This window comes from Asterias amurensis, chromosome 3, assembly GCF_032118995.1.
Source record: "Asterias amurensis chromosome 3, ASM3211899v1".
Lineage (NCBI taxonomy): Eukaryota > Metazoa > Echinodermata > Asteroidea > Forcipulatida > Asteriidae > Asterias > Asterias amurensis.
The window spans coordinates 23,288,108-23,302,763 of record NC_092650.1 but is presented as its reverse complement, the minus strand read 5'-3'; the positions used below and the strand labels follow the sequence as shown (position 1 = coordinate 23,302,763).

The 14,656-nt window shown below is 38.0% G+C and overlaps 1 protein-coding gene across 5 annotated transcripts in view; it reads right to left on the bottom strand.

The window, feature by feature from the left end:
- Window positions 1-139: 139 nt before the first annotated feature.
- LOC139935441 (nose resistant to fluoxetine protein 6-like) overlaps window positions 140-14,656 on the bottom strand; it is a 38,153-nt gene continuing 23,636 nt past the window's right edge. For all 5 annotated transcript variants that reach the window (XM_071930051.1, XM_071930049.1, XM_071930053.1 and 2 more), the window contains exons 11-16: window positions 14,101-14,180; window positions 12,809-12,934; window positions 10,051-10,186; window positions 7,910-8,099; window positions 6,238-6,380; window positions 140-5,323 (exon numbers count right to left, since the gene is read on the bottom strand). In XM_071930051.1, the coding sequence (XP_071786152.1) occupies window positions 5,147-5,323; window positions 6,238-6,380; window positions 7,910-8,099; window positions 10,051-10,186; window positions 12,809-12,934; window positions 14,101-14,180 (852 nt within the window). In that variant the 3' untranslated portion in view covers window positions 140-5,146. The remainder of the gene's footprint in view (window positions 5,324-6,237; window positions 6,381-7,909; window positions 8,100-10,050; window positions 10,187-12,808; window positions 12,935-14,100; window positions 14,181-14,656) is intronic.

Here is a 14,656-nt window from a genome sequence, read left to right as displayed (position 1 = left end):
TGTCTAAGATGTTGAAGTGGTATTGTTTTAAGGGATTTCTAGTAATGACTCTTGCAAGTTTGTTTCTCTTCACTATTATTAAGTTTCATCATGAGATGGGGTTAAAGGCAGTGGACACTATTGGTAATTACTCAAAATAATTATTAGCATAAAACCTTTCTTGGTGACGAGTAATAGGGAGAGGTTGATGGTATAAAACATTGTGAGAAACGGCTCCCTCTGAAGTGCCATAGTTTTCGAGAAAGAAGTAATTTTCCACGAATTTGATTTCGATACCTCAAGTTACGAATTTGAGGTCTCGAAATCAAGCATCAGAAAGCACACAACTTCGTGTGACAAGGGTGTTTTTTTCTTTCATTAATATCTCGCAACTTCGACGACCGATTGAGCTCAAATTTTCACAGGTTTGTTATTTTATGCATGTCATAAGATACATCAACTGTGAAGGCTTGTCTTTGACGATTACCAATAGTGTCCACTGCCTTTAATGAGTAACACATACATGTACATACATGATTAATAATGTACATGTACATTGAAGGCTGTTCATGTAGATGTTCGTTGTTGTAGCATGTTCGTTGTTGTAGCAAGACAATAATATCACCAAAAGTATTCTTTAAAAAAGTGCAGCTTTATTAAAAAGGTATTAAGTACTTAATACAAATATGACAGGCTTACATGTACATATAAATTTCTACGAAAATTTCAATCACAAATTAGATCACTTAAAGCATCTTAAAGGTATGGACACCGTTGGTAATTACTCAAATTAGGTCTTACTTGTTAACAATCAATGGAGAGCTGTTGATAATATATAACATTGTGACAAACAGCTCATTTGAATTTGATTTCGGGACCTCAAAATAAGATGTTGAGGTCTCGAAATCAAGCATCTGAAAGCACACAACTTCGTGTGACAAGTGTGTTTTTTCTTCCATTATTACCTCACAACTTCGACGTCCAATTGAGTTCAAATTTCCACTGGTTTGTTATTTTGTGCATATGTTGAGATACACCAAGTGAGAAGACTAGTCTTTGACAATTACCAATAGTGTCCAGTTTCTTTAATACAAAATAAGAAATTGGACTGGCACACAATCAGTGAGTACATTGGCAGTATGACAAAGAATACAGATTATTAGGTGGAAGGATAAATGTTATTAGGTGGAAGGATAAATGAGTGCCAACAGCGTATTGATTACACTGACTGCTATTTACAAAGCGCACACGCGAGTATTCACGGGTACGCGCAAACATCGCTCTAGCGACACCCAACACATGAACAAACTTATCATTGTGCATTTTATTTCACAGTCGTCATTTCCCCTTGCTCCAAATAATAACTGTTCCGGTAATTGAATATGTATGAAATATAGTTAAACAAATACATGTATAGTTACATGGTTTCCCAGGAAAAAATTCCTATAGAATCCCATTGAGTCCAATTGATATTTTGAATGGGATTCAATGGGATCCCATTGTTGTAATGGGATTCAATGGGATCCAATTGGATCTTCTGACAATCCCATAGGATCCCATTGAACATGTCTCAAGTTCCACCCCAATCCCATTGAATTCCACCCCAATCCCATTGAATCCCATTAGTCCCATACAATTTTTCAATGGGATCCCATTAAACCACATTAGTTTTTTTCAATGGGAATTTTTTCCTTGGTTATTTTGGGTGAATAGTCAATATGAGCTCCCCTGAGTATTGAAGTTGACAAACTAGTTTGCTCTTGGATGAAAGTGCTTTAATAATGACCATCACTCTGACAAAACAAGAACTTGTCATTTAATTTTTACATTTAAAGGCAGTGGACACTATTGGTAATTGTTAAAGACTAGCCTTCAAAGTTGGTGTATCTCAATATATGTATAAAATAACAAACCTGTGAAAATTTGAGCTCAATCGGTCATTGAAGTTGCGAGATAATAATGAAAGAAGAAAACACCCTTGTCACACGAAGTTGTGTGCGTTTATGGTTGTTTTTGAGACCTCAAATTCTAAATCTGAGGTCTCGAAATCAAGTTGTTTAAAATTACTTCTTTCTCAAAAACTATGGCACTTCAGAGGGAGCCGTTTCTCACAATGTTTTATACCATCAACCTCTTCCCATTGCTCGTTACCAAGTAAGGTTTTATGCTGATAATTATTTTGAGTAATTACCAATGTCCACTGCCTTTAATTTTACATTTAAACAAAAGAACATTTTCTTCAGTGAGACAAAAGCATACCTTCCACATTATACATGAAAACACAAGCCACTGACAGCAATATAATGTTCCCGAATAGATACCTGAAAATAATCAATTCTCTGTTTATAGCAGACTCATATCACCATAATATATATTTGTCTGAAAATTTCAGTTTGTAACCTGGATGAGTATAAAAACCAATATACATGTATATCTGTCAGCTATTATTTCTTATATTATTAATATGTTAATATTAAACAAGAGGCCAGAATAACACATCCTTTTCAACTTTACCAACTCCCACCTGTTATCTCCATGTACTTCCAAATAAATATTGGACCATAAAAACAAAATTGGATAATATACATAGCTAGTGGTGCAGCTGTTAATTATATTATTATAAATATAATATAATTATATTATATTAATAATTGCCCGATCGCAGATTGACCCTAGCAGTATAACATCAGCTGTCATTGGCTATTAAGTACCCTGATACGCCTGTGAATATATATATATATACATGTATATTTTTATTTTACAGGAATCGAGAAAGTAAGTTGTAGATGGTACATGTAGTGCTTTCTGCTCTACATGTACCAGCCAGGCTTTTTATGGATGATACCCAAGCCTACCCCTTATATCAGGCATGCAACTGCCCGCTGAAAAAAAAAGGAGAGGAACATTTTCAAAGGCACAACGCAAGTGCGGAGCGAAGCAGCCGAAACGCCATGGGACATGATACCCACAATGGTACCCTAGAAAATGTTGAGGTTTATTATGCTCTTAGGTTCATTGTTAGACTAAAGTAGAAAAGAATATCATGGCTGAGTACAGTAAATTGTTTCAGCAGAATCAGTGTATTATGATTATTAAAAGTATGATTATACAGTGCCAAAACTTTTGACCACAATTCTAATATCACAGAGAATTAAAACACACAAGAGTTAAAAGTAAGTAAAGTACATTTATAGTCTGTCCCTGGCCTGGTGAGCCAGCCCAGTTTTTTATATCCAGTTTCACTGGCATTAAATGACTTTGATTCCCCTTAGACAGGATGCCAGTCCATGGTACATGTACATGTACATGTACATGTAGGTTACTCCCCAGCTCTCGCCAGTACCCATTTGTTCTCCCAGATGGAGAGAAGAAATTATGATAAAGTGTTTTGGTTGAGAACACATGTGTTGCGACTGACTAGGCAGGCCAGGATTCGAACCCACATTCTGTAAATGAAACACTTGAGTCCACCGACCTACGACACCCCATGAGTTATAACAAAAAGTTTTAAAAGGAAAAACAAACGGTAACATTTGAAAGAATGAATCTGTTCAACTGAATACAATTAAATCACTAGACTTGGTTCCAAGCCTGTAATTGTGGTTTTAAGTCATCCTGATAGCCTATACATAATTGGCTGAAACAGCGCCCTCTTGTGGATAACCCTCCGTCATAAGCCTACGATCACAATTAGAGCGCATGGTAGCAAAGCTGCGGGGAAACTTTATGTGGCTGATGCAGAGAAATAACCACAATCTCAGACTTGAAATCAAGTCTATTAAATCACTGGCATTCACTCTTGGTAGAATACACAAATTCAATAATGCAACGGAATATGTTTAAGTTATCACACAAGCGCGAGTGGAATATGGAAAAATATAGCGCTTCTGCCTCCCATATCCAACGAGGCTGAAGGCAGGCAGAGTTTGATATGGGAACGCAGACGTGCTATACTTTCCGTATTTCCACGAGCGCGCGTGTGATAACGTATTTATCTTCAAGCAAACTTGGCACATGACATAGAACACACAAGACGCATGGTAGTGATATTATCTGTGCAATATAGGTTTTGATCACCACTCCATTCTGCGAATCTGACTGGAGGATTAGCGCGTACTTGAAAATAAAGTCGTTTAGTCGACACTCAAAAGCAAGTTTCTGTGGCTGACTAGTGTTGACTAGACTTAACGCAAGTCAATCTAGATGTCACTCGAACGCTGCTTTGTTGAGATAGCTTAAGTCCAAATGGATCAATCTAGAGCAAGTTTGAGCGAAGGGACTATAGTTGACATCTGTCGACCATTGGGTAATTTTTCCTGGTACCCAGGATGTATTGTCCAGGCATACTGTGGGTAACCATGGAACATGTCCAGTGGTTGTCAAATAGTCGCTGCTCGAACTTGCTCCTAGCTCTGGAGTTACTGTTCTTCTAGTCAACTACCGAAGTTACGTCACTTTCTCAAAGATCACTTCCTCAAGATGACATTGTTACAAAAATACCTATTCAAAATATACATTCTTTACTATTACAATAGGTAACAATAACGTGGGACATGTTGCACCCAAGGCAATCCCTTAGGCCTTTTTAGAAAAGTGAGGATGTGGTTTAAGTAAAATAAAAAAGACAATGGACACTATTGGTAATTGTCAAAGACCAGTCTTCTCACTTGGTTTATCTCAACATTTGCATAAAATAAGTAACCTGTGAAAATTTTAGCTCGAAGTTGCGAGATAATTAAAATAGAAAAAAACACCCTTGTCACACGATTCGTATGCTTTCAGATGCTTGATTTCGGGACCTCAAGTTCTAAACTTGAGGTCTCAAAATCAAATGCGTGGAAAATTACTTCTTTCTCCAAAGCTACGTCACTTCAGAGGGAGCCGTTTCTCACAATATTTTATACTATCAACCTCTCCCCATTACTCGTTACCAAGTAAGGTTTTATGACAATAATTATTTTGAGTAATTACCAATAGTGTCCACTGCCTTTAAGTAAAATAATTTTTACCTTTTTAAAGACCACCTATAGGAAAATCTTGGTGCTCCTGAAGTGTACTCTATAAAAAAAACACGAGGGAAGGATGAATTGCTAAGGAATAAAAAACTAAAAACTATGCAAAATATACAAATGAAAAACCATACTTCACTTGAACAAATTTGGTGTTTTCAGGCTTCTACGTTTTCAACACCCGCTCCTTCAACCTGGGAATTGCGCTCATGTTTCTCTCGTGGATTGTCCGGCATGAAGAGCTTCTCGAGATTTGCGAAGGGAAACTCGACGGCGATGGAGACAACCATCGCAAGAAAGTACGATATGGCCACGAATCCCGCAAAATAGTTCGCCTGAAAGAAAAACAAAAGAAGAAATAAATAATTACAAACCTAAACAAGATAGGAATTCTGCAGGCACTAATTCCATCAAAGTTACTTGGAAATGGTTGTTGCAAGAACCTTTTGAAATGTTTGAGAAGCAAAATAATAACATCCAATGCTTGTTACTTCTTTACAAATCTGTTCACAAGCTCGTTACCGTAGACATTGATTCATGCCAGACCAAAGAACACAGGGGAACTAGACAAAAGGCTTCAACTGCCTTCATCAAGCCTCCTGCAAAACAAGACTGTTACAAGTTCTCTTTCCTCCCAAGATCATTTGCAGAATGGACCAAATTACAACAGGATATTCGCGACACACCAACTATTCGTATTTTTAAGATTAAAGGCAGTGAACACTATTGGTAATTGTCAAAGACTAGCCTTCACAGTTCGTGTATCTCAACAAAAAGTAATAAACCTGTGAAAATTTGAGCTCAATCGGTCATCGAACTTGCGAGATAATAATGAAAGAAAAAACACCCCCGTCACCCAAAGTTGTGTGCGTTTAAATGCTTGATTTCGAGACCTCAAGTTCTAAACCCGAGGTCTCGAAATCAACTTTGTGGAAAATGACTTCTTTCTCGAAAACTATGTCACTTCAGAGGGAGCTGTTTCTCACAATGTTTTATACCATCAACCTCTCCCCATTACTCGTTACCAAGTAAGATTTTATGCTAATAATTATTTTGAGTAAATACCAATAGTGTCCACTGCCTTTAAGCTGCAAGCCATGAATATAGACTTCTGAAGAGGTTTTATCCTTGTGGAATGGGTAAGTAAGCCAAATTTTGCTTACACTCCTTTCAAAGAAATCCTGTAATTGGGAAAAATCTTGAGAAACCACACGCCTGAAGCAACAAAACAAATGTGATAAGTGCTTACCATAAGAAACTTGGAGAGGTAAATACCAGTCCCAAAGTTAGGATAGAAGGTCATCAAGACTAATGGATGGAACATGTAGGCGCAGTACGTCAGACGACTCAGCGGTACGAAACCACTCCAAGATAAAAATGAATTAATCCAACCTGGACAAGAGAAAAAATACAAAAGTGTAATGGCGGATTCAGTTTAAAGGATTCGGGTACTTTTTCAAAATGTCCATAGATTTACATAAAACTTACAGGGTTTGAAGATAATGATAGTGGAAAGCTTCCCTTCAAATATTACTTACTGAGGTGCTGTAGTTTTTGAGAAATGAGTAAAACAATGTCATGAAAGTACGTTTGTAAAAGATTAAAATAATTTTCGTCTCATGAGACGAAAATTATTTTCATGACATTGTTTTACTCATTTCCCAAAAACTTCAGCACCTCAGCACGTAATATTTTCAGGGAAGCTTTCTACTGTCCTTATCTTCAAACTGTGTAAGTTTAGTGTAAATCTGTAGACATTGTGTTTTTTGTCCTACAAAAAGTTACATAGACCCTTTGAAGGCACTGCACACACTTGGTATTTACCCAGAATGTATAGAAGCATACAGCGTTAAATTGGTAACAAGAAACAGGGGCTGTTTTCTCAGGTGGTGTACCCCCAACATATGCATAAAATAACAAACCCGTATTGGTCATCGAATTTGGAAAACAAAAATTAATGAAAATCACCCTAATTAAAAAAAATTCAGAGTATCAGATGCCGTTTATCACAATGTTTTATACTATCAACAGCTCTCCGTGCTTGTTACAAAGTAAGTTTTTATACCAATACATATTTTGAGTAATTTTCAATAGTGTCCAGTGCCTTTAATACCAAGGTCGGTTAAGAGCACTGGATTCAAACTCTGACTCTGATGTTTCTGTTTAGCAGAGCTTGGGGGGTGGTTCGAGAGTCATGACACCAGCTAGAGTCCTTAAAAGCAAGACAAGTGCCGTGTGTTTTGTAATGCACATAAAAAAAAAACAGTGCACTGCAATCAAAATGAGAAGGGGGTCCGCCCATGTGTTCCTGGTTTGATCGACAGCATGTTGCGTCGCAGCACCTTGTAAACCATTACATGGTACTATAAAGGAATAAGTCTCATATTTCAAAACCAAGCACCACATACCTTGCAGGACAAAATGCTGTGCGCTTTGACACGCCCCTAGGGGTGTGATAAGTGTCGTGGCATAGCGGTTAAGAGCACCGAATTCAAACTCTAGTGTTTCTGATCAGCAGAGTGTGGGTTCGAATCCCCAGCCGTGACACTTGTGTCCATAAGCAAGACACTTTACCATTACCCCGGATGGGGTGAAAGCCGTTGGTCCCATGTGTTGTGTAACGCATGTAAAAGAACCCAGTGCACTTATCGAAAAGAGAATGGGTTCGCCCCGGTGTTCCTGGTTGTGGCTGCTTCATGCGCCGTAGCACCTTGTAAACCCTTATAAGTGCTACATAATTGGGACTCAGAATCCATCACTGCAATAACCTATCTTTCTGAAAGTTTGTAGATACTAAGCGACTTGAGTACCTTGTTTGGTAGATAAGTGCGCCATATAAGACTTCGATATTATTATTATTGTTATTATTATTTTTATAAAGTGCTATATAAGAACCCAGTATTCTTGTTATTATTCCGTACCTGCGTGTCCATAATTGCAGGCAAACACCACCCACGCAAGAGCAACTCCCCAGGCAAAGCGGCTCATGGAGATGTAGATAATACTAGCCGTTTTGGATAAGTCTTGGGCCGCATGATACGACGGGTACAGACCGTAGACGACACTCATACCAATACCTGTAGCCAGCACCCAGCCTGCGATCGCCAACAGCTATAATACGGTAAAGAGGTATGTAGAAGACAGACAAAAATAAATTAGGTCTGTTCAAGAAAAGGTGTTGGCATACCTCCCAATATACCAATACCTGTAGCAAGCACCCAGCCTGCGATCGCCAACAGCTATTACATTATCACACGGTGAAGAGGCAGTAGAACACATAAGAAATAAATTAGGTAACGTCTGTTTAAGAAAAGGTGTTGGCATACCTCCCAATATACCAATACCTGTAGCAAGCACCCAGCCTGCCATCGCCAACAGCAATTACATTGTCACACGGTGAAGAGGTACATTAGTAGAAGACATAAAAAAAATAATTAGGTTTGTTCAAGAAAAGGTGTTGGCATACCTCCCAACCCAACATAGCAAAGTCAGATATAGGGACATTTCTGTGTCTAGGCCCCACACAAACAGTCTGTGAATACGTGCACAAAGGCACGTAACAAAATATTTAACGGATTCGGGCATTTGTAACAACCAGACAATAAAGATCTTGGCCAATAGTTATTATGAGGAAAGGTTTTGTTACCAAACTCACATCAAACATTTTTGTTGCATTTAATTACAATATTTTCAGAATTAGGGACTGTCTCCATTTTTGACATTGGAATTCTCCAGAATAAGGACGCCCCCTAGAAGATAGGGACAGTTGGAAATGAGGTGTTTTCAATGTTGGTTGCATGAGTTGAAATTCAGCGCTATGACTTCATTCTTTGTTCTCTGGTGCGAATGGAAATAAAGAGATAAAACACAAATTCAGATGCAAAACAATACAAAGCATATACATTTGGTTTGCGGTAACACCATGTGTGTATCTACTTGCCAGGTAGAGTTTGTTCTTAGAGAACTGTCTTGCTTAATCTACTACCGCGGAGTAGACTGTTCGGGTGTTTGCTAGACTTCTCAGTTCTGAAAAGAACTGTCTTGCTTCTTAACTATTACCCGGGCGGATGGTATAGAAATAGGCTGGGACTACTAATTTAGCTTATCGGATCGTAATTAACTGAACTACTGCGGAGTCAGTTCTTGAATTGGTCTCAACGTTTCAACTAGCTTGCTCTAGTATCATCGTCAGAAGACTGTCCTGACGATGACTAGGCTAGTTCTCCAAGAACAAACTCTGCCTGGCAAGTAGATACACACATGGTGTTAGCGCAAACCAAATATATATTGATACCTCACCATGCAATGCCTCAAATCCTAAATACAAATCATGTGATGCATAACATTCTACCCAGTCAGTCTCCCCTGTGGTATATGACTGTAGGCCCTTCACGATTCCACAGCTTTGGCTTTGGCTTCATGCTCTGGTCTGAAGCCCGAGCGCGTACACAAAGCACGAGCAACTGTCGAAACAACTGCGGGTGCCAAGCTAGCCTGAGCCGAACCTGGCCCGAAGTTGTGGTTTCCTAAAGGGCCCTATAGTTTGAAAGAAAAATTTGCATCGTCTTTTAAAGGTGATCCGCTTCCTCTTTGGCAAGCACTGTATAAATATTAATGCAATACATGTATAATGACAGATAAGCCTCATTCAGTGGACACTATTGGTAATTACTCAAAATAATTATCATCAAAAAACCTTACTTGGTAACGAGTAATGGGGAGAGGTTGATAGTGTAAAACGTTGTGAGAAACGGCTCCCTCTGAAGTGAAGGGGTTTTCGAGAAAGAAGTAATTTTCATCGGATTTGATTTCGAGACCACAGATTTAGGATTAATTTTGAGGTCTCGAAATCAACCATCTAAACGCACACAACTAGTGTGACAAGGGTGTTTTTTTTTTCATTCATTATTGTCTTGCAAATTGGATGACCGATTGAGCTCAAATTTTCACAGGTTTGTTATTTTATGCACATGTTGAGATACACCAGCTGTGACGGCTAGTCTTTGACAATTACCAATAGTGTCCACTGTCTTTAAGGAACATAAAGTATCGTTACACTTACCGGTGACATTTTGACTCTGCGTTTGCCGATCCTATGCAGGATGTAGCCCAGTCCAATCCCAACCAGGTAGGGTGCGATTCGACAGTACGGCTTCTCATAAACCAGGGAGCCATAGTTAAGTCCAGGTCCACCAGTTCTATGGGAAAAAGCATTGGATAACAATTTATAAGGTTGGGGGGGTTTTAGCTAAAAAATATTTTCCTTTTTAGAAATGTCACTTTAATGGAATGTTACAGAATTGGTAAGAAACAAAAACGTGAAGCACAAATTTATCACAAGTTCTAATGATGATGATAGTTGAAAACATCCCTTGAAATATTTCAGTCTGAAATTTCATATTTTAAGAGAAATAAATAATCTAATTTCGCATTTGGAGTTTATCACTTAGTGAGTGTTTTAGTCATTTTTATTTTGGCATCGATGCAATGCAAGATTTGTAATCGGTTTTTCACTATTCTCTCATGACCGTGATGGTCCATGGATCTCAAACTTCTACAGGTTTGTCAGTTCATGTATATGATGGATTACATAAAGTGCTTACACTGCCAGCAACTTATTTGCTAGCAAAACCAATTCTATAATGTTCCTGTAAGATTGTGATTTGAGTTGTCCCTTGACGTTGGAGAGGGTCTGGGTAAAAAACAACTAAGCTTAGAACCCCCCCCCCCAAGATGATTAGAATTGGCCCACTGCTGTCTCTAGAAGCTCTGCCATCTTGTGATTATTTTGGTGAGATGTTTGTTCAAGTGTCTGATGAGCATAGCTAAATAGAATGGTCACTTATTATACCCTACCTTTGGTCGATTTCACAAGGAGTTATTAGGACTAGTCTTAACTAAGGACTAGTCATACATTGTACATACATGTAGGAGTAAATATTTAAAAAATGTATGGCTCATGCCAAATTGGACTCACGATAAGACTAGTCTTAACTCTTTGTAAAATCCACAGCTTCATGATTACATGTATACCGAATGAATGAATGTTTAACCCATACCTGTCCAACTACAGGATTTCCTGTTTTTGTTGTGGGTACATAAAGGTTAATTTGCAAAGACAGTGAATAATGGATGACATTTGCAATGCAGCAATGAGTGTAGCCCACCTTATTGAGCTTTTAATGGCTCCGCTTTTAACATCGGTCTCATCACTGTCACCATTACAGCCCACCTTCGGTACATGTCTTAAACGCTAAGTTTTCAAAGGTCGCAAAATGCGAGGTAGTTTGATTGCAAATTTCTCCCACTTAAAAAAGTCCAATACTACTCCAACATACCTCATTTTATTCCTGACATTTGTGGAAATACTATGACACATAACAGGGCTTACTAAATAATGACTTTGTCCAGATGTGACGATTTGAAAATTTGTCCAAAAAAAAACGTGTACAAAAACTGCATTACTCTTGGGCGCGGCCATGTTTTATGATTCTCCTCTTGTTGGACGAGAGAAATTTGCAATCAAACTACCTCGCACTTTGCAACCTTCAAAAACTTAGCGTTTAAGACATGTATCGAAGGTGGGCTGTAATGGTGACAGTGATGAGACCGATGTTAAAAGCGAAGCCATTAAAAGCTCAATAAGGTGGGCTACAATGAGTGCTACGTAGGCTTAGACAGGAATGGTGTGTATGTATTGTAGTGTGACCAGTCCGGGCCCAATTTCATGGAGCTGCTTTAAACAGAAATTGTGCTACTTATTTCAGCTTCGTAGAAATGAGCTGAATACCATTCCGGATTTCTGTTAAAACCCAGTTCCCTATTGATGATGATTATTGGTTATGAAGTGAATGCTATGAAACTCTTGTGAAGTACAACATACCTGCACATAAACCATCGTCTACTTTCTAAAATACAACACTGTGCAAAGAATACAAACAGTTATGTAATGAATACAGGAGGGATCTGACTCTTGAAGGAATTGGAACAATTCCAGCTGGAAAACGATGAAATCAAACAGGTTTTAAATTTTTGCTCAATGGTTTTCCTTCAGGAAAGACTCTACTGCTCGGGTCGAAACGTCAGGCCATTAACCATTATTTTTCCGTTGCATTTATACCATTGATCAATTTGGTTCGTAAGTTGTTTGCAACAGCTACATTGTAATTCTATTTTCTGGAGTACATAAATCAGATAAGATGTCGTCCTCCTTTCATGCAGAATAGTTTCTCATATTGATTTTTTTTTTTATTATTATCATCTCTAGAACCACAATCCTTCAAGGAAATTCTTTGTCACACCACATTTTGGTTTTTTGTGTTTGTTGTGTTGTTGTGTACACTGTGCAAACTTTGTCAAATTTTACACTCCTAAAACTGGTTTTACTCTCACATAGTCCATGCTTTACATTATTTGTTGCTTTAAAGGCAGTAGACACTATTGGTAATTGTGGAAGACTAGCCTTCACAGTTGGTGTATCTCAACATATGCATAAAATAACAAACCTGTGAAAATTTGAGCTCAATTGGTCATCGAACTTGCGAGATAATAATGAAAGAAAAAACACCCTTGTCACACGAAGTTGTGTGCGTTTAGATGGTTGATTTCGAGACCTCAGGTTCTAAATTTGAGGTCTCGAAATCAAATTCGTGGAAAGTTACTTCTTTATCGAAAACTATTGCACTTCAGTGTCTAGTGCTTTTAAAACAGAAGATATGCTGTTATTCTTTTACTAGAGACGCACCCTGATCATTCTTTTGTGTTTTTTTCTTCTTCACATTTCTAAGATGTTTAGGAAAAGCAGAAATAACTGCACTTACCCGGGTTTTGGAATAAACTGGTCCAGGATATTGATCGAGACGTCATACACACCTACGATGACACCAGTCGTTACCATGGAGATAATCGCCAAAGCACAAAGAATAATCCATCCCAGTATTGGGGAACTAAAAAAAGAAAATTAAAAAAGAGGGAAGCTTAAAAAATCAGGTTGATTCTTAATTAACAGGGATGCCAACAGGGATTCCAGTGACTCTTTCCTTCAAAGACTTCAACAAATTTGCTGCGAAGAAAGGGGGTCAGAGACATCGTCAACAGAGGGCGCTTTCCTGCATTTGGAACAGTCTTGTCCCATGCATGTACTGCATGTGTAGTATGTACTGCACTTTATGTAAATTGATCGCTGACGCCTTGGGTCAAGACTAGTTCATACCTGCAGATGCGTAGTGGTTGAGCTGGCGGCGAGTTGACGGCACATATCTCCGGCCAGATGAAAACATATATTTTCTCCAGCCAGATGAAATACGGAACGCCGAAAATCTGTTTTCAATCAAATGTATTTCCTCCGGCCAGATGAAATACGGAGCGCCGGAAATATATTTTTTTTTTAAAACATATATTTTTTCCGGCCAGATGAAAAAAGATTTTAAAAAGCTTGGCATTCCTGTAATTGAAGCTTTGCAAGGTGTTGATATTAGGCTAGTAAGTTTACTGGTTTAACCTGACATCTTGACGTTATTTAATAAATGTGTTTACATGCTAAAAACTGGGCATGGTTTTTCACTATTTTCTCCAGATTTACACAACACAATTAAGCCCAAATTTTCACAGGTTTGTTATTTCATGTACATGGTTGATCACACAAAACAAGAACACTGTCTGTGACTACTTTTATCTGATCAACCAATCCGGTATTAAAACCTTAAAGATGCTATGTCAGATTTTTGGCCCCAAACATTAAAAAATAGATTATTTTGAGTGAATGGTATTTCAAAGAGTATCACCCGCTCTAACGAAAGAAAGTTTAACTTTTACTTTTAATGGTCAGGAACCATGACAAAAACTTAAACGTTTCTTATAAAACACATAAGAATTGGTCACGTGATATATTGTCGGAATCCCGACAAAAACTAATTTTGAGCACTTTTTTTTTCACTGCTACTAATATTTGGCAGATTTTTTTCTCGCCCCCCCCCCCCATCAAAATACCTATTGAATTTTTAATCAAAATTTTTGGGTCAAATCCGCAAAAAATTTGATATACATGTAGCATCTTTAAAAAAGAGGCTTTCGTCATATGCAAAACAGAAACAAATGTTGAAGTCACACTTACTAGTAAAGGGGCACAAGAATCAAGGGGCTGATGATGAAGAACTGCATGTCATTGGCCAAGTACCATGTATAGCTAAGACACTAGCAAAGAACAGAAACAAAAACCAAAGTTATTTCAAAGTTTATCATCAAACAATGAGGGCATTGTCACACGGGGCAACTCTTGCGGGCAACTTCGAGGCAACCAACTACACTGCTTGCTTCAAGACTAATTTGGTAGCATACAATATTTTTTTAAAGGCAGTGGACACTATTAGTGATGACTCAAAATAATTATTAGCATAAAACCTTACTTATTAACGAGTCATGGGTAGAGGTTGATAGTATAAAACATTGTGAGAAACGGCTTCCTCTGAAGTGACGTAGTTTTCAAGAAAGAAGTAGTTTTCCACGAATTTGATTTCGAGACCTCAAGTTTAGAATTTGAGATCTCGAAATCAAGCATCTAAAATCAAACACCTTCGTGTGACAAGGGTGTTTTTCTTTCATAGTTATCTCGCAACTCCGACGACCAATCAAGCTAAAATTTTCACAGGTTTGTTATTTTATGCATTAAT